Here is an 18,424-nt window from a genome sequence, read left to right on the forward strand (position 1 = left end):
CCTTCCCAGCTAACAGAGGTTTTCCGGACACTATTTGCCATCCTCCAGTGAAGGTACCCAATTACTGATGTGTTACCTTGGACACTTTATGGCCTTAAGACTGTAACTGTATAGCCAAATAAACCCCCTTTTTATAAAAGCCAATCCATCTCTGGTGTTTTGCATTCCGCAGCATTAGCAAACTAGAACACCCTCCTTGAAAAATAATGTTTTTTAAAAAATAGCCAAGAATTTCTCATTATCTGAAGAAAGACACACACATACAAAGAATTAATCCAGGAAAAAGTAATGGGGTGCAAGAAACAATAGAAAGCAAATACATTTATAAAATACATGATCACATCTAAATATTGCTTGTATAAAAACTTTAAATAATAATTCAAGAAATATCAACATGGATGTTTCTGATGGGGAATTCCAGAAGGAAGTTAAACCTTGCTCAGGCTCCTCTGTTCTTCCTTTATAGAGGGGAGTGGATACAGATGCTGATTAACCATAGACGTTATCAGAAATCTGCAGTTCCAGTACATGCATTTATTGAAATAACACCAGGCACATGGAGATAGCTTGTGGAGGGGAAAATGGATTAAAGGAAACTGAAAAGCCAGGGGTAGTAGACATTGCTAGCTGCCTTCCAAGCATCATTTCCCATTTCCCAGTCACAGTTGCGTTTGAGCATCCCAGCCCTCCCCCACATAACCACAGATATGGGGGGAAGCTGACTCCATCCCAGCTACAGGGGTACACCCTAATTAGACTAAGCCAATTCAAGCATCCTGCCCCTCTCACCCCAGTAGTTGGTTCAGGTGTGGGCTTGAGAGCTGCCTACGGGCAGTAAACACAGAGGGGAGGCCTGTAGGTATCACTGTCCCTGAGGGATATGTGGTCATGTGTGCAGACTGGGGGTAGATGGGTGTGGTGCCACTGACATCTAGTGGGTAGAGACCAGGGGTGCTACCAAACATCCTGCAATGCACAGGACAGCCCCCAGCAGTAAATACTGAGAAAGCCTGGTTTAAGGGAAAGCTATGGGTGGTCAGTTCTCTCCCCCACTGGGTGTGATAAGGGAGCCTATAGCCTTGGTGACTACTGGAGATCACCCCTTGACCCCTCAGGGATGCAGCCTTGGGGTAAAGTCAACGCTGCAGAGAGCAGACTGGAGGGATGAAAAGAACCAGGGTCCATGTCAACACCTCCTATTGGTTAAGCCATTGTTTGAGCTGGGATTTCTGTTACTTGCAGCCACAAGCATCCTGATCGAGCAGGAAGGAAAGAGAGAGAAAAGAAAAACAAGGAGAATACATATGTGGTAGACAGGATAATGCCCTCTCCTCCCCTCAAGATTTCTATGTCCTAATCCCTGGAATCTGTGAATATGTTTTACCTTACATGATAAAAGAGACTTTATAGATGGATTAAATTAATGAGTTCAAAATCTAGACATCCTAGATGATCTGGGTGGGCCAAATGTAACCACAAGGGTTCTTGTAATGGAAAGAGAGAGGTGGGAGAGTCAGAGAGAGAAAGGAGATGTGATGACAAAAGCAGAGGTTGGAGTCCTGTGCTATGATGATGGAAGAAAGGGCCACAAGCCAAGGAATGCAGGCGGCCTCTAGAAGCTGGAAAAGGCAGGGAAACAGATTGTCCCCTAGAGCCCCCAGAAAAAAAAACTTACAGCTCTGCCTATACCTTGATTTTAGGCTGTAAAATCCATGTCTGATTTCTAACCTCGCAACTGTAAGATAATAAATTTGTGTTGTTTACGCCACTACATTTGTGGTAAATTGTTACAGCAACAATAGGAAATTAACACAACATGGTAACTAGAAAACCCAAAATAAGATGTCAGGAATAAGTACAAACAAATCAATAATTACACAGATATGAAAGGGTTGAATCCAACTATGAAATAACAGAGGCTCTCAGATTGGATTTTTTTTCACTCAGCTGGGACTGGATGGTGGAAGACGGCCTTACAACACTGTGCTGGCTGTTGGTGGGTCTCTTTCTCCACGTGGTCTTCAGTGCCCACAGGCGCAGTCGGGCCCCTGCACCTGGCGGCTGCAGCTTTCCTGGTGATGAAGTGGGCAGCTGTGAGGCCTCATGCAGACTAGACCCGGTGTCAGACAACTTCATTTCTGTTGCCTGCTACTGTTCAAAGCAAGTTACACTAGCCATGATCAAAGGGGTGGGGAGATGGACTCCCCTCTTGTTGGGAGGGGTGGCAGAGCCACACTGCAAGGGGATACGGATACAGAGAGGGAAGGAATTAATATGGCATCTTTTCATTCAAGTCACCATACCTGGAAAACACTGACAGAGCAGGTTTAGCCATATTAATAACAGAAAAAGCAGAAATCGAGACCGAAAAGAAACTAAGAGGAAATACTTATTTATAAAAGAAATGGTACAAGAAGAAGATACAACAGTCATGAATCTTTTTACATCTAAAATGTAGATTCAAAATGCATAAAGCAAAATCTATTCAAACTGTAAGGAGAAAATAACCAAATTTTACAGTAGGAGATTTTAACATACCTTTCTCAGAAACCAAAATATTAAGCAGTTAAAAAAAAAAACAAGAAAGGATAAAGATTGAGTAACATAATAGCTTGATCTAATAGAAATATTTAGAACTACATATCCCACAAGCAGAGAACACACATTATTTTCACAGACACGTGGAATGTTCACAAAAATCTACCACAGGGTGAGCTGTGAAGTAAATTTAAGCATATCCTCCCACCCAAAAAATAATACACAGGCTATTTTTACTCACCACAATGCTGTAAAAGTAGAAAGAAAAACAAGATGATAGCTGAAACAAACAAGAAAACACATAAACCAACCATATATCTAGAAATATTTAAAACAGACTTGTAAATAACTCTTGAGTTAAAGAGATAGCAAGACCAGAACCCAGATTTCCAAAGAATCGGTGTAATTTATGACCCAGCCCTCTTGTTTATATAAAGGTATTTTTTCTTAAATATTTGCTGAATTATATGGAAGAGTGAGAAAGTGGGGGAAAAGGGAGCCAGAGACATAGAGAGACAGACCAACATGGGCTGGGAAAGGAACCGGCTGAAGCAAAGAACTTCACGAGACTATGGGTCAAGCCAGCAACTAATTTAGTCCAGCCAAGGACTGAAGGGATCAGACAGTTGTCAGCAGACAGGTTCAGCAAAGCCTGCAGGCCTCCACCATGCCTTCCCAGCCAGGGGAGGCCAGAGCAAGAACCCAGCAGGCAGGGCCTACGCTGATGTGTTTCAGTCCCACAGCAAACACGGCTTCTTGATTCCGTGGTGTAATTGAGCTCTTGTGTGCAGAGGGGAGAGGGGAGCTAAGGGAGCAGGTGAAGTCCAGAAGCCAGAAGGGAACCAAAGGTCAAGATCCAGAAGGATTCCAGGTGGCTGTGATTAAACAATGTCAAAACACCCGATAAAATGGGAACGGACCCTCCTCTGAACACTAAAGCTAAACAGTGCACCACATTGGAGCTGAGTGGCTTGCCAGTTGAGTTTATGTAGGGTTTTGTCTCCACCGCACAAACCAGAGGGCATATTTGAGGGTGATTATGCAGCAGTAGTTTAGGCTGGGTAGAGGTTAATCTGAATAATTCACCCCCCCCCCAAATTCTATTTGCAGCATCAATTATTCATGTTATTTGATTATAGGGTAACTATCATGCTTTCCTTTGTACTATGTAACAGAACATCTGTTGGGGTGAAATCATTTTTTCCCCTTTTTCGTGTGAATTCATTCATGCCATCACCCACCCATAAGGTGGTCCTTATGTTCTCAGAGCTGCTAGGGGACTTTCCGGGATTGGGAGGAGGGGGCAGGCGGGAATTCCAGCGCAAACAAAAACAAAAACAAAAAACCGCGGAGGTGTTAGCTCCCTTCTAGGAACGATGAGTGACTTCGAAGAGTTGCTAAGACACGGAAAGGGGCCTGGCCCAGGGCCCAGTGCATTGCCCCGGCTCACCGCCGAGCGCACCCCAGCCTCCTGCGAACCGAGGGAGGTGGGGGCTCGCGGCCGCCCCGCCCCAGGGGCCCCCCGCAGCGTTGTGCACGCATCCCCCCTCGCGGCCTCTCCCGAGCGCATCCTTCCCGAGCCCAAGGCAGAGCAGAGCGGGCGCACGCAGCAAATCCGGGGCCTGTCCCGCCTGGCCTCGGTCCTCGTGAGAGAACAGGGTGCAGCCATCAGTCGGAGCCCGTGGCGGCCGCTGCACACCCTCTTTTCATTCCACGCGCACCACAACACTGCGGGACGGCTGTGCAGCCACCGCCACTTTTCACATAAGAAAACTGAGATTCCACCGCGGTGCCGGCACACGCGTCCTGTGCATCCTGGACTTCCTTGGGGCTTCCCCGGGGGCCAGGCGGAGAGACAGGCCACACGCAACCAGGAAGGCTCGGGATCCTGACTTATGCCGCAACTCCCGCGCGGCTGCCGGGGGCGCCCCTGGGCTGTGAGGCGGCCTGGGGGGGGCGTGGGGCTGAGGCCCCCGGGCTGAGCCCCGTCTAGGCGGAGAAGCAGGCCCCAGGGCGGCGCAGACCCCACCTCCCGCCGCCGCAGTGTCCCGGGGTGACCCGCCCTTTGACCTCCGCGATGCTGATTCACCAGGCGGCCAATAGGCAGCGGGGCGTCGCCGCGCCCCTCCGACGGCCAGGGAAGGACGCGGCTCCCGGGGAGTCCGCGGCGCCGCGCGCTGCCATGGAGCGTAGGGTGAGAGTGAAGACGTGGGTGGAGAAGAACAGAGCTGCCTTCCTGCCCCCTGTTTGCAACAAGCTGCTGTGAGTCCTAGCCCCGCCACCACCCTATCCGCCTCCCCTCTGTCTTCACCTCCTCCTCCTCCTCCTCCGCCACTCTACCCCCTGCCCTGAGCTCCTTGATGCAGAAACTGCAGAGAGGGGGCTCTCTCTCTCATGGTGCCTGCATGGGAGGGTGACGACGTGCTGTTCCGGGTTCCTCTTTCTGGTGACACTGCAGTGAGGGCTGGGACCCTGTCTTCTGCAGATGGCTGTGGTGACTGAGGCGGTGGGAGATGGAGATGGCAGGTGTCACCCCCTCCCCCAGGGCCGAAAACCAGCTCTCCAACCCCAAGCGATTCCTCGGCACTTTGGGAAAACTCGAAAGTTTGGGGAGGGTACTTTTAGGTGCCCTAGAGTTGCAGAAGAACCCGGGGTGAAGTCAGAGGACCAGCTCCTTTGGGAGGACCTTGATGGGTTGCTCTTTCCTGGGCCCCTCATTTCACACCTGGCCTTCCCTGGGCCACCTCTGCTGACCACGGTCCCACCGCCATCTCTCTCCCGCAGACCTCTCAGGCTCTCACTCCCTTGTGGCCCCGTCACCTCCCTCCTCTTCCCGCAGCTTCGTGGCTGCGCCTGCTGGGCCCCGAGTTCCAGGTTCACATGCCCCATGTTTGCAGTGCCTGCAGGACAGCTCCAAACGGTGGCACCTCAAGTCGGACAGCTTCCATCTCTAACACTTCCACAGGCCAAAGACCGTGCAAACTGCTCTTACATCATCTCATTTAATTCTCACAGCAGCCCAGGAGATGGAATTTTAATAAGTAACTTTCCCAATGTCACACGGCTGATTTGGGGCAGGGTCCAGTCTAAAGCCCATAATATAGTTTGACTCCAAAGTCCATGCCCTTGGTCATTGTGCAATACCTCCACGGCGAGCCATCAGCATTTCCCCAAAAGGCCCGTCTCTTCTACAGCTGTTTTCACTCCCAACTCAACGATCTATCGTTGTCTTTGTCTCTGTCCTCCACTTCATCCCTGTCCACACTTCCAGTCCTTGTTTCTCCCCCCTACTCATGCCTCATCGTGGTCTCCTCCCCTCTAGCCCCAAGGCCGTTGCCCTTCCTCCAACCTTGTCTTCTCTGGCTGGGGTGGTACTGGCTGCCCCTGCCTCCAGGCCCCCAAACAGCCCTCCAGCGCTGCCCCCACAAAACCTCAGGCCTCCTTTTAGCCATTCAACAGATGCTCAGTGAGCACCCACTGTGTGCCAGGCACTGCTCTGGACTCTGGGGAGACAGCAGGGAACAAAACACAAAATCTCTTCCTCCTGGAGGTGGTGGTCAATAAAAATAAATAAACTAGGGGTGCAGGCAAAGACAGGCAGACATGGCAGCCACAGAGGTCAGAGAAGCTGCCAGAGGGTTTTGATAGTTCTTGAGTGGGCTTGTTCATGAACTTTCTGTATGTACCTAAATTATATCTCAGTAAAGTTGATCTGCAAAAGAAGGACCTTCTGGAGCTCACTGGTGCCTCCTGGGCTGAGACCAAACTCCTTAGCTGGGCTCCAGAGGCCTGGGGCCACCTGGCCCCATCTCCCATCCCTTCCTAAGACACACCCCACACCACCAGAACCCCCTGTACTTCCAGTCTCGGGGCCTCTGCACCCTGCTTTCCCTCCACTTCCTTCCCCAAGTTCCTCCCCACTGCTCTCCACTCCTGGAAACCTTATGCAGCTTCAAGCCCAGCTCAGGACTGCACATGCCAGCCTCTTCCTGCCCCGTGACCCCGTCTATCTTTTCACACATGGGGCATGATTCTGGGTGTGTTTCTTATTTATTGGGTTCTGCCTTCCAAAAGGGAAGGAAAAGAAAAGAGACCACATCTTCCTTCCTGTCCCCCTTCCCACTGCAGCAGGAAAACAGTGCTGAGGGGTAAGGAGAGGTACACTTGGCAAGAACTTGCCAATCTAGGTTTGAGGTCTCAGATCCCCTCTCATGGCCCACCCCTGCCATCACACATCACCATCATCAATAAGGTTAGGCTCTACACAAACGTAGTGGCATGTGTACATATGGTCCCTGCCCTCCCCACCTGCAGCACTTCCCCTTCTCCCAGCAAAGCCCTTGCCCTGCCCTCTGTAACATGGCCACATGACAAGGCCCGGGAACCCAAATGGGCTTACTATCCCCAGTGCCCACTCCCTGAGAGGAGACCCTGCCGTGGGTGGGTGGGGCGCTGGCTCTCGGGGATACATGCCTTTTCCTGTAGAAGGTGACACCACACCCCCAGTAGGCAGGCTGCAGCCTTTGGGCACCATTTCAAGTTCCAAACAGCAGTGCTTCATGGACAGGGCACTGACCTGGGAGTCAGGGAGCCTGGGCCTTGGCTCGAGTTCTGGCAGTTCCTGGCTGGGGAACCCTCTCTCAACTTGCTTCCTCCGCTGTAAAATTAGAGGCTTGCCCTATGCTTATTTATTTCATCAAACACTTCAATAGCACTTACTATAGGCTGGCACTCTTCTGCGCACTCACAAATAGTAATTCATGTCATCCATGTGAACTCTACAAAGTAAGGTCTGTTTCTCCATTTTCCAGATGATGAGACTGAGGCTTAGTGAGGTCAAGTAATGTGTCCGAGCTCAGTGGCAGCGCCAAACCTGAGCCCAGGAGGCTGACTCCAGAGCCTATGTTTTTAACCACTGTGCCAGGTGATTTGATGATGTCCAAAGCCCCCTGCTAGATGTCACAACCCTGTGAGTCCACTGAGCGAGGCCTGGCAGTTTGGGGACAGGGAAGGTTCTCATAAGGAGACAGCTCGGGGGGTAGGTAAAGGTCCCGGGAAGTGGGGGCCCTGAACTTGCTCTCCTGTCATTGCAGAGCCACCACCAAGGCTGCCCCCCTGCTAGGTCAGAGGTCAGGGGCTGGGCAGACAATGTGGGTCCACACGCATGCACATGGAGGGACAGACATACAAGACACAAACACATATCCACCGAGACACAGACACAGGCAGACACACACACACACAGACATGCACACCTGCATACAAGCAGAGAGACTCAGAGACCCACACAATCACAGGCAGACACGCATACACGCATAGATGCACACATGCACACATAGGAGATGAGAGTGGAGGGGGACAAATGTGTTGGGAGACCCAGTGGGGACAGAGATGCAGAACTATTCGATACCTGTAACCTTCTCCCAGGTGTGTCCAGGCCCCCTGCTGGACCCCACAGGCCCCCACCCTAGGAACTGGTTCAGGACCTCTCCCCTCATTCATTACAGGCACCAGGAGCAGCTCAAAATCATGTTTGTCGGAGGCCCCAACATCAGGAAGGACTACCACATCGAGGAGGGAGAGGAGGTGAGCCTGAGGGCTGTCCCCCGCCCTGACCCAGCTCGGCTCTGTGGGTGGGGAGCATTGCCCCTGGGGCGGGGGGGGCGCTTCTTAAGCCACAGCCTGAGCTTGTGGATGGGAGAGGGGAGTAGACAGATGGCTGAAGTGGAGGGCAGGGGAAGGGAATGCAAGTGAAGTCACAGAGGAAACTGCTGTTGGTGGGAGAGGCTGCACAGTGACACTATGACAGAGTGACACTATGGGCAGAGAAGTCTGGCCCAGCGGGCTCGACCTGGGGGTCCCGGCAAACAGGCGGTCGCAGGGGCTGTGCATGATCTAGGTGGAGTGCCCTGGTCTACCCCCCACCAACCATAATGTACAGGGGTGGCCTCCCAACTGAGACCCAACAGTGGAGGGGGCCTGGGTGCTCCCCTGTGGTCCCAGGAGCCAGGTTTTCCAGCAGTTTCCTCTCCCGCAGGCAGGCAGCAAAGTCCAGGAAGGGAGGCCGTTGTGGGGGGAGGCGGGAGGCTGGGCTGCCGCAGGCGCCGAGGGATGGGGGCGCCGAGGGAGGGGTGCTGAGGGAGGGGATGGAATGAGTGGGGGCTGGGATGGGTGGGGGCCAGGAGCAGAGGAGCAGGCTGGGTTGGGGTCCCCTCCTTACCTAGAGGGCCTTAACACCCCATACACCTCAGTTGCCAGGAGCTGTGTGGCTGGGGGTTGGGCAGGTGGGAAGGGGAATCTGCACTGAATACCCTTTGGAACCTTGAATTTTGAACTGTATTTCTCTATTACTTACCCAAAAGGAAAAACAAAAGTAGAATTAAAAGTAAAAGAGTGGGCGCCCTTAGGGACGGCTGTGGGCAGATTCCCAGCTCTCAGAATCTCTGGTGCCCAAGAATCCATGTAGGGGCCTCCCGCCCGTCCTCCTGCAGAGGCTCCTCCCTGGATTCTGGGGTTCACGGTCGAGTCCGTCTCGGCCACCAGCCTCCGCTCCCACTGTAGGGTCTCAGCCAGGGCCGGGACTGGAGGGAGTGCAGGGATTTGCTCCTTCAGCAAGTACTTCCTGAGCACCCCTTTTGTGCGCTGGCGGCACCCTGAACCGCACAGCTGCAGGGTGATGGGCCGGGGGCGGGGAGCAGCCTCAGCAGGGCAGCACGGCCCCCCTCACCTCTCACGTGGTTGCTCCTGGGGGTGCTGCCTCCAGGGCCCCGCACCTCTCGCAGGCCACCTCTTGGGAGACCATTTTCCTATGCGGAAAAAAACACCAGGAAAACCCCAAACTACAAGGATTGGCACTGCCCCTGTCTTGCCTTCCAGAGGCCTCTCTGCCGGCCTGTTCCCAGTGTCCCTCTCTGCTCGCCCCCTGCCTGCCTCCCCTCTTGCCTGATTCGGCTGGGGGTGGAGGAGAGGGGCCCGGCTCAGCAGGTGTCCTCACCTGGGAGGGACGCTCAGGGGACTGGGAGACATTTGCATCCGGCCCTCAGCTCCCAGCCCCACACGTCCTCCCCTTACCCCAGGCCTTCCCTCGCGCTCAGGCACCAGGGGGCCTGGGGTGGGAGCAAAGGACCTGGCTTGGAGTCTCCCTAGCCCTGTGATCTTGGGCAGATCATGTCATGTCACCTCTCTAGCCTATCTCCTTGCAGCACATGGGGACAGCCCTGCCTGTTGGGAAGGAGTGAATTTGGGGTGGAGTGGTATGGTATGAGCCTGGGGCAGAGTAGGTGCTGAATACACAATAGTTCCCGGCACCCCTACCCCCTCCCGGCCTCACCCGCCAGCAAAGCCAGATTCAATTCAATATCTGTCTGAGCCAGTACAGTTAATCTTCTAGCTAGCCCCAGGCCCCAAACATCATTTACTTCCAAACGCAGAATAATTCTGTTTGGATTGCCCAGGGCTGTTTGAGATGCTCTGTTCTGTGATCTGCACCCCTGCTCCAGGCCAAGCTGCCCCTCATCACAGGGAGGGCTCCTGGGCAGGGAGAAAAGAGAAGGACAATTCTTCTTCCTACTTGTGTTTTTATTTGATGGACTTTAATACGTTGAAGCCTGCCCGGAAAGGGTTGAATCTGACACCAGTCACTCCTGACTGCCCCCTCCTTTTCGCTGTATGTGCAGGGCCTGAGGGCTGTGGCCCCCTCCTCAGACTCTGTGGGCTCCTGCTCCCCTTCCCCACCGTGGAAGCACCCCAACACACACACACACACACTTGCACATAAACACACACACACTCGGACTTCCTCCCAGCTGGGGAGGGCTGGGGCATACTAAACTGCTCCCTAAGGGGGCCTGGTAGGTTTTTTCCTTATTTGTTTTAAATAACCTCTATGGGTTGTTTTTAATAATAAAAGCAAATATTGTTCATTGTATAAAGCATGGGAAAAATAGAAAAGAAAGAAATATACCTTGTCCATAATCCCACCACTCAGGGGAACCCCTGGAAACAACTTGCTTGTGTTTATGCATAATTGCTCCACAATTGGAGTCCTGCTGGGTATAATTTTGAATCTCACTTTAAATGTTATAACTTTAGTGTTTTCCCTTTTCCCATTTTATTAATAGTTATTCAAAAACATAGCTTTTAATGGCTGGATAATGATCCATATTTTGAATCTACTGTAAAATATTTATATTTCCCCTATTATTAGCTTTTTTTTTTTTTTTTTTTTTTTGGCTATTCCTCCCCTAACAGTAACAGTTAGGGGCTGGTTGCTTCCTCTGAGCTGGCACCACGTGGCATCCAGACAGCCTCAGGATATCACAAAATGATAGACTGTCATTTTGTGGAGGACAGTGAGGAACAGAGAGGCTAAGTGAATTGGCCAAGGCCCCACAGCCTCCTGGTTGAGCTGAGGCCGGGTCTCCTGGTGCTGGAGACTAAGCTTTTAACTACCTTTCAACTGCCATGTGTGTCACCACTGGGAATATCCCGATTACCCCTGGGACCACAGTCCTGGAGATAGAATTGCTGGAGTGGGGGTAGGGGTGGGCAGCCAAGTGTCCTAATCTGCCTGGGAGGTCCTGGCGTAAAGCCCTGAAGGTCCTGCAGCACAGGGAGGCCTCCAGGCACAGGCAACCTGGACAGTGTCACCCTACAGCGTGTGCGGACTGTGGAGACCCTTCATGTCCCTTGTGCCAGGGCAGGTGCCAACTTGCGCCCCGTGGTAGACTTTACAGCCACGTTTCTCTGGTGTCCTTGACCTCAGGCCTCAACTTCTAGCTCCTCTAATTCCTCCTCTGATAAAAAGTAATAATAACAATAATAATGTCCTTAGCTGTCTGGCCAGGGGCTTTTAACCCCCGTGCAATGTGTGGCTGCTGGAGAGAACTGGGATCTGCCTCTTCACTCCTCCCAGCTCCATGGGGTGACCCCAGGCTTCCAGCCTTATCAAGGCCACCACTGACACCAGCGACCTCCACGGGGTTTGCGAGGCACAGCATCCTCCCACCCTCCCCACCCCCCAGGCCAGGGCATCTTCCCCTCCAGAGGAACAAAGGACTCCAGAGTCGCAGGCAAGCTCAGCTCCAAACTGGCTCCAGCACTCACGAGCTCTGTGACCTTGGGCAGGGTGCTTTGCTCTCTGAGCCCCAGTTTTCACTTTGTTTGTTTTTCTACAGAATGGGGCTAATAATACCTTTGGAGATTGTTGTAACGATTTTGGATAATGTATATGAAAGTGCATGCCACCGCCCCTGGCACACGGCAGGCTCTCAGGAAACAGGCTGTCCCCTTACCTGGGTGGGGGGTCACTGAGGCCGCCAGTGAGGGCCCCATCTGGCCGCCAGCCCCAAGCCAGCACTCTGATCGTCCCGTGGGTGTTCGCGACGGGGTGCCTGTGTGTCTGCAGCACTCCTCTCTGTGGTCTGCGTCAGGGGAGACTGGGGCAGAAGCTGCTGGTAAACGCCAAGGCCTTCAGGAAGTTCCTCAAATTTCCCAGTCAGAACTCAGGGCCTGGGCGGCAGTCAAGGACCTGGAAGAGGGGGTGGGAAGGTCCCAGCCTCTCTGCTGTCCGGCAGGTGTTTTACCAGCTGGAGGGCGACATGGTTCTCCGAATCCTGGAGCAAGGGGTCCACCGGGATGTGGTCATTCAGCAGGGAGAGGTGAGGCCGGGCCCGGGGCTGACAGGACGGAGGCCCACCCTGCTCTGACTTCCTGGCCTTTTCCTGCCCTCCCAACCTGCTCCCAGCACTCCCTCCTCTTGGCCGCCCCCGCCTCAGCACTGCCCTGGGTGGGCCCTGGGTGGGCAAGCAGCAGCCCCTGCTGCCCCATGGGTCAGCTGTGCGGGGCTGGGGTCTCTGGGAAGGATGGCAGCCTTGCTGGGCATCCCGTCCCGCCACTGCAGATATTCCTGCTGCCGGCCAGGACCCCTCACTCCCCACAGAGGTTTGCCAACACCATGGGGCTGGTGATTGAGCGGAGGCGGTTGAAGACAGAGCTGGATGGGCTCAGGTAAAGGGGCCTTGTCTGGGGGGCTGGGGCAGAGAGACAGTGGGCAAGCAGCAGAGAGGGGGTAAAGCTCAAAACTGCAGCCAAAGGATCCTAGGTAGACTCAAGAAAGCTCTTCATGGCCACTGAGAGGGTGGGAGGGCTTTGCAGCTGAGGAACTGGAGACCCTGTGTCTGCGGGCTGATGGGGAGAGGGAGGGAAGGGGGAGTGATGGGTTGGGGGTGACAGTGGGGGGTGGGAGGTGTTCTCTGTGATCCCCCGTCCCAGGAGCCAGCTCAGCCTGATGACCTTCTGGCTGAGATTAGAACCTCTGCTTTCCAAATTGAAGTCTGCTCGGATGGGTGGGGAGAAGGGAGGCCAACTCCCAGCCCCAGCCTCAGAGTTCAGAGAGGGTCCCAGTAAATCCATCTGCTGGTTTCTCTACCCCAGCTCATTCCACTAGAGACAACACTTGTATAGTATTTGCTATGTGCCGGGCACTGTGCTAAATGTTTCAGGTGTATTTAACCTTCATGACAATCCTTTGGAGTGGTTACCATTGTTGTAGTATAGCATTTATCATTATTATTTTATACAGGAAGGTTAAGTGGCAGAGCTAGAATTATAGAGAAATACAAGGTGAGGACCTGGACAGTATAAACAGGAGTGTGACTCAGCAGCAGAGCAGAAGATGCTCCGTTTCTATACCTGAGGTTCCCATTCAGTTCTGATCCGTTCCAGAAAGGAGGATAGCTCAGGGAACAAAGCTTTTCTGAAAGCTAAATGGTTTTTCATTTTTTAAAATTTGGACAATTTTCATTTTCCAGCAAATTACTAGGATCAGGATACTTTGCCCCTTGTCTGCTGTTATAATGAATATTTTTAATGCTGCTTTCCTTTCTAATAACCAAAGTAATACATATTCACTCTAGAAATCTGGAAAAGTCTAGGAAAGCAAACTAGAAAAATTTTTAATTACTTAACACTAAAATTATGATGTGTGAATTATATGTCAATAAGACAAAATAAACAATAAAACAGAGAAAACAAATAAATTGCTTGTTATCCTACCAATTAAACCTATCAAAGCACTTGAACTTCCATCTTGTCATTTTTCTGTGCATCTCTGTGTCTTACAACATTGCAGTCTTATTGCATGCAGGGATTTGAATTTTCCTTTTTTTGATAAGAATTTTTTCATGAGTATTTCTCACACTATTAAATGCTTTAAAAAAAACTCCACAGTTTCAATAGCTACATAATAATCTACTGCATAATATTCTATTGTAGAGACAGATTCCTGGCAAGAATTCTAAAAGACATTTTTCACATGGGACTTTATACAGGGAGTCTTTAGCGTTGGGGGACGGTGTCCTCAATAACATTTTTACGGCAAATTCAATAACAGATTTCATCTGGCTGCTTTTGACCTTTAATAAAAGTCTGGGTCTCAATATTAAAATGCCACTCTGCAGGCAATTCCCAGAGGGCTCGGGCATAGCCATTCAGTTATGAAGCTTTCTGCTAGCAGCTTCCTCCCAGGATAGAATTTAGGGTGCTGGGTGGGTGGATGCACAGAATGTCTGAACCATCTCCCCTGGGCAGCACCTCTTCTCTTTCTTGTGGGAGTTAAAGAGCAGGCAGAGCTGCCCTGGCCTAGGAGCTGGGCTTGGGGATTAGACATTCTATCAACAGATGCTTCAGGTCTCTTTCATGTGCTGCACGTGCTGGGGCTTGACCTGGAGCCCCAGCCTGCTGGGCCCTCCTCGGGCCGGCGGAGGAGCCTGCTGAGCGTGCTGGGGGCATGGACGGGCATCAGGAGGTCTACAGGCTGTTGTATGCGTGTGCACGTGGGCCTTTCTCCAGAGAAGAGGCCCAGAGCTTTGCTGCGCTCTCAAAGGCATCCTTGACCCCAAAAGAAGACGACCCCCTAGTCTGGGAGACAACTTCCACATGCTGGGTCCTTCAGGTTCTGTGTGCCGTGGGGACCAGCAGGCAGGAGCCTCCAGCTGCTGGCCCTGGAGTCAAGAGCCCTGGGTTCAGGCTCAGCCTGAGCTTCCCGTTTGGGGAAAATGAAGACACTTGGTCTCTAAGGCCCTAAGGCCTGCTTCTGCCAAGTTGCTCTGAGCCTCAGAGTCCTATCTGCTGTGTAAAGGGTCAGGTTTTGGGAACTGTGAGGAGTTTTGTGAATGTCATTGCTAACACCCCCTCCCACTTTGGGGCACACACCTGCTTCTGGAAGAGCCACCTGCAGGTGAGTGAGCATTGACCACGAAGGGCAGCTGATGGGGGGCGAAGCAGGCAGCACGGCTCTGCAAGGCCAGGCCCCAGACATCCCCTGGCAGAACTGGGCTCAAGGGAAGCAGCCCCAAAGCCATCCATGTGAGTAGCTGGGTTCCCGTCCTCTGCTCTGGCAGGTACTACATAGGGGACACCACGGACATCCTGTTTGAGAAGTGGTTCTACTGTGAGAACCTCGGCACACAGTTGGCTCCCATCATCCAGGAGTGAGCCCCCAACCCAGCCCCTGCCCCTTGCCCTCTTAAGGCCCCATGCTCGGGACGGGGAAGCAGACCCATCCCAGCAGTGCCCCCAGCAGCCCCTGCCAGCCTGGACCCCTGGCAGTCTACCCCTCCCAGGGTGGGAGGGTCAGGGCTGGAGACCCCACAGGGAAAGGATGGCAGATAAGTTGTGTGAGGGCCCGTGGGTTTGTATGTGCTCCTGGGCCAGAGAGGGTGAGTCTGGCATGCGTGTCTCCCGGCCTCCTCCCTGTTGCTCCCTGCAGGTTCTTCAGCTCTGAGCAGTACAAAACAGGAAAGCCCATTCCTGGTGAGGCCCCAGGAACTGCCTTTCTCTGTCCCTCCCTCTTCCCCCAGCACAGGATGGGTCTTGGCCAAGGGTACAGGGAGTCTGGACCCAGAGCCCATTCCAGTGATTGAATGCTGGGGCCCCAGGGAGCTGGGCCCAGAGGGGCTGGGTGGGGTGGGCCCAGAGGACGTTGACCACAGCCATGCACGGTGCAGACCAGCTGCTGCAGGAGCCGCCGTTCCCCCTGAGTTCACGGCCCGTCGTGGAGCCCATGTCCCTGGAGGCCTGGCTGGCTGGCCACCGCGGGGAGCTGCAGGCGGGCACCCCTCTCAGCCTGTTTGGGGATACCTATGAGACACAGGTAATGCAGACCTGGGCCAGCCAGGACACCTGGCATCCTCCCAGCAGCCCCGGGAAGTGGGATCCAATCATACCCACATCCACCCCCGTTTCAGAGGCTGTGGGTATGAGCAGGGCCTTCCCCTGCTCCTCCCTGACTCAGGGAACAAGGGATGGCGTGGCTGTGAGTGGAAGCCTGTGGTGGATGCAAGGTTCCAAGCACCTTCCTTTGGCCTCAGAGTAGGGGGTCGCCCCATCCACTGACAAGTTCCTGGGGGAAGGAGATTAATCCCTGCCTAGAATTCCCAGGCCTTTGGCCAATCACAACCATGGAAGCAGGAAGGCTGAGAGAGAGGAGGCCTTTGGGTGGGAGGGGTGGGTGGAGACGTACACAGAGAGACCCAAACAGAGCTGGCCTCCTCTCCTTCAACAGACATTGGTTGAGTGCCTATTACATTTCAGGCTTTGGTAGGAGAATAAGATGAGAGTCACTGACACAAAGAGTATATGGTCTGTTCAAGGAGATAGGTTAATCAGAATTGCCATAATCACATGATAAGTTATTTGGTGTAGAGGCCACAGAAGGCTGTGGGAGGATAAAGGAGTACCCCGGGCTGAGAGGGACTCAGAGAAGGCTTCCTGGAAGAGGTGATGTGTAAGCTAAGTCTTAAAGCAAGAGTAGGAGTTTGCAAAAAGCAATAAAGGGAGGCGGAGAGAGCATTCTAGGTGAGATAAAACATAAGCCAAGGCATGGAGGCTCAGAGCAGCCTGGCGCTGCAAGTAGCTGAGATGGGCAGGAGCCAGGATGTGGGAGAGGGGCATCAAGTGTGACTGGTAGACCACTGGAGCTGGAGCAGCAGGCAGGGCCCAGGGCCTGGCAGTCTCGTGGGCTGGCCAAGGTGCAAGGGCTTAGCCTCGAGACAATGGGGCTTCACCCAAGTATTGAAGCAGGGTTGTGGCAAGGCCAGAGTGGTGTTTTTGGAAGGCGCCTCTGTGCTGTGGAGGGAAGGGATTAGGAGGGCAAGAGTGGAGCAAGGAGACCTGCACGGAGGCTGTGCTTGCTGGTACTTTAAAATTTACCACCGGCTAAACCCCTTGCAGTTTGAATTGGACACCCCTGTGGAGGGAAGTGTCCTGCTCCAGCCCTGTCCGGGCTTCCCTTAGCTGCCAGTGGACGCCCTGAGCTTCCACAGGGGTGGGAGGGCAGGGGAGCATCACAAAGCCCCTCCCGCCCTTTCATGGCCAAGTTCAGCCCTGGGCTGCTCCCGGGGCTCTTTCACACCCCTGCTCCCACCTGCTTCAGCGTATGCCAAGTGTCCCGAGTCCCCCTCGGGGCCGGGGAGCACAGCACTGCACGGACGCTGTCGGGTCTGGGCCGGAGCAGGTCAGCCTCGCCCGGGCTCGTCCCCTCCCCTCCCTCCTGCTCCTCAGGCCCGTCTCCCAGTGCCTGTCGGTGAGGAAGGGAGGTGGGCACCCTCTGGGGAGCTAATGGGTGCGTGTCATGCGTCTGCACGAATGTCCTGTACACACACGTGTGCGCTGGTGTCCCTAGAGTGCCCCCGCCGTGCCCTGGCGAGCATGCCTTCACATGGGCAGCATCAGTCAGGGCACGTTCCCAAACAGCCCCCTGTGGGAGTCCCTGTCATGGTGGTGGGCGCAGGGGGACCTGCAGCCAGGCAGCCTCCCCCGGTCCTGGTCCTCGGCTCACGGAGACAGGGCGTGTGGTGATCCCCACTCGGCCCCACTCGGGCCTAGGGCAGGAAGCACCGTGAAGACCCGTGTCATGTCCCACCAGGTGGTGGCCCACGGACAAGGCAGCAGCAGAGGCCCGAGGCAGGACGTGGACGTGTGGCTGTGGCAGCTGGCAAGTGTGGCCCCGGGCGGGGGGTGGGGAGCTGGGATCTGGCTGCTCCGGGTCGCCGGCTGCGCAGCCCAGGCCCTGCTCCCAGTCCCAGGGCTCCGTGGGGAGGGAGACGCAGGGACACCCAGACAGGTGTTCAGACCTGCCGGGCTCCATTCAATTCTCCTGCTCCTCTTTCCCAGGAGGGCTCCTCGGTGGTGACAATGGGGACACAGCGCTTGAGCCTGGCCCCCGATGACAGCCTCCTAGTGCCAGCTGGAACTGCGTGAGTAACCCCTGGGACCCCGCGCTGTCCACAGGAGGACTTTCCCCCCACCTTGGGGCCGCCCTCCTCTCCTGGGGTCTGGAAGGCCCAGCCTCGGTTGCCCCTGCCCCTCTGTCTCCACAGGTATGACTGGGAGCGAGCGCAAGGCTCTGTGGCCTTGTCTGTGACCCAGGACCCTGCCTGCAAGAAGCCCCTGGAGTGACCCTCTTGCTGTGGCCCCACGCGGGAGGGGGTACATGAGAGCCACCCCCCTGCTGACACCCCTTCGGCCCCCACTGGTGCTGCACTGAGCCACTCAGCTGCCCGACGCGGGCCCTGGCCGCCACTGCCCTCCCATCCCGGCTGCCCTCTTGCTGGGATGCTGGGCCCCTGGGGCCTGAACCCCCATCTCTCACCGCCCTCAGTGCACACTCTGCACAGTTCTGCCCTGAGCTCTCGGCGGCCTATCTCCCTGTGCCAGCCCCCAGGAGGGCCTCAATAAAGCATCCCTGCAGATGGCAGCCCTGGCGTGCTCCCCCTTGACCTGAGACTGCATTTGTGTGTCTGGATGTCAGGGAACCCTGGGACTTCAGATGTTTCTGGGGATCAGCGATTGGATGGGCATCATCCCTCTGTGTGAGACCCCCCAA

At 54.3% G+C, this 18,424-nt stretch overlaps 1 protein-coding gene across 2 annotated transcripts; it reads left to right on the top strand.

The window, feature by feature from the left end:
- Window positions 1–4,643: 4,643 nt before the first annotated feature.
- Window positions 4,644–18,312, top strand: HAAO (3-hydroxyanthranilate 3,4-dioxygenase). Of its 2 annotated transcripts, XM_037807617.1 has the most exons (11): window positions 4,785–4,800; window positions 7,350–7,462; window positions 8,046–8,124; window positions 12,114–12,197; window positions 12,440–12,546; window positions 14,940–15,029; window positions 15,308–15,351; window positions 15,546–15,691; window positions 17,465–17,533; window positions 17,713–17,795; window positions 17,919–18,312. In XM_037807617.1, the coding sequence occupies exons 3-11, from the start codon at window positions 8,068–8,070 to the stop codon at window positions 17,995–17,997; spliced, it is 759 nt and encodes a 252-aa protein (XP_037663545.1). In that variant the 5' UTR covers window positions 4,785–4,800; window positions 7,350–7,462; window positions 8,046–8,067; the 3' UTR covers window positions 17,998–18,312. The 2 variants fall into 2 exon arrangements, with proteins under 2 accessions (XP_037663544.1, XP_037663545.1); XM_037807616.1 differs by lacking the exon at window positions 7,350–7,462 and having other exon boundaries at window positions 4,644–4,800.
- The last annotated feature ends 112 nt before the right edge of the window (window positions 18,313–18,424 follow it).

This window comes from Choloepus didactylus, chromosome 17 (genome assembly GCF_015220235.1).
Source record: "Choloepus didactylus isolate mChoDid1 chromosome 17, mChoDid1.pri, whole genome shotgun sequence".
Lineage (NCBI taxonomy): Eukaryota > Metazoa > Chordata > Mammalia > Pilosa > Megalonychidae > Choloepus > Choloepus didactylus.

What these genes read in the sequence shown, in the direction of transcription:
- HAAO (XM_037807616.1), top strand. Translation starts at nt 4,721, where the DNA reads ATGGAGCGTAGGGTGAGAGTGAAGACGTGGGTGGAGAAGAACAGAGCT. An exon ending in ACAGAGCTGGATGGGCTCAG is followed by an intron (nt 12,547 to 14,939) that starts GTAAAGGGGCCT and finishes CTGCTCTGGCAG; the next exon opens with GTACTACATAGGGGACACCA. An exon ending in ACGTGTGGCTGTGGCAGCTG is followed by an intron (nt 17,534 to 17,712) that starts GCAAGTGTGGCC and finishes CCTCTTTCCCAG; the next exon opens with GAGGGCTCCTCGGTGGTGAC.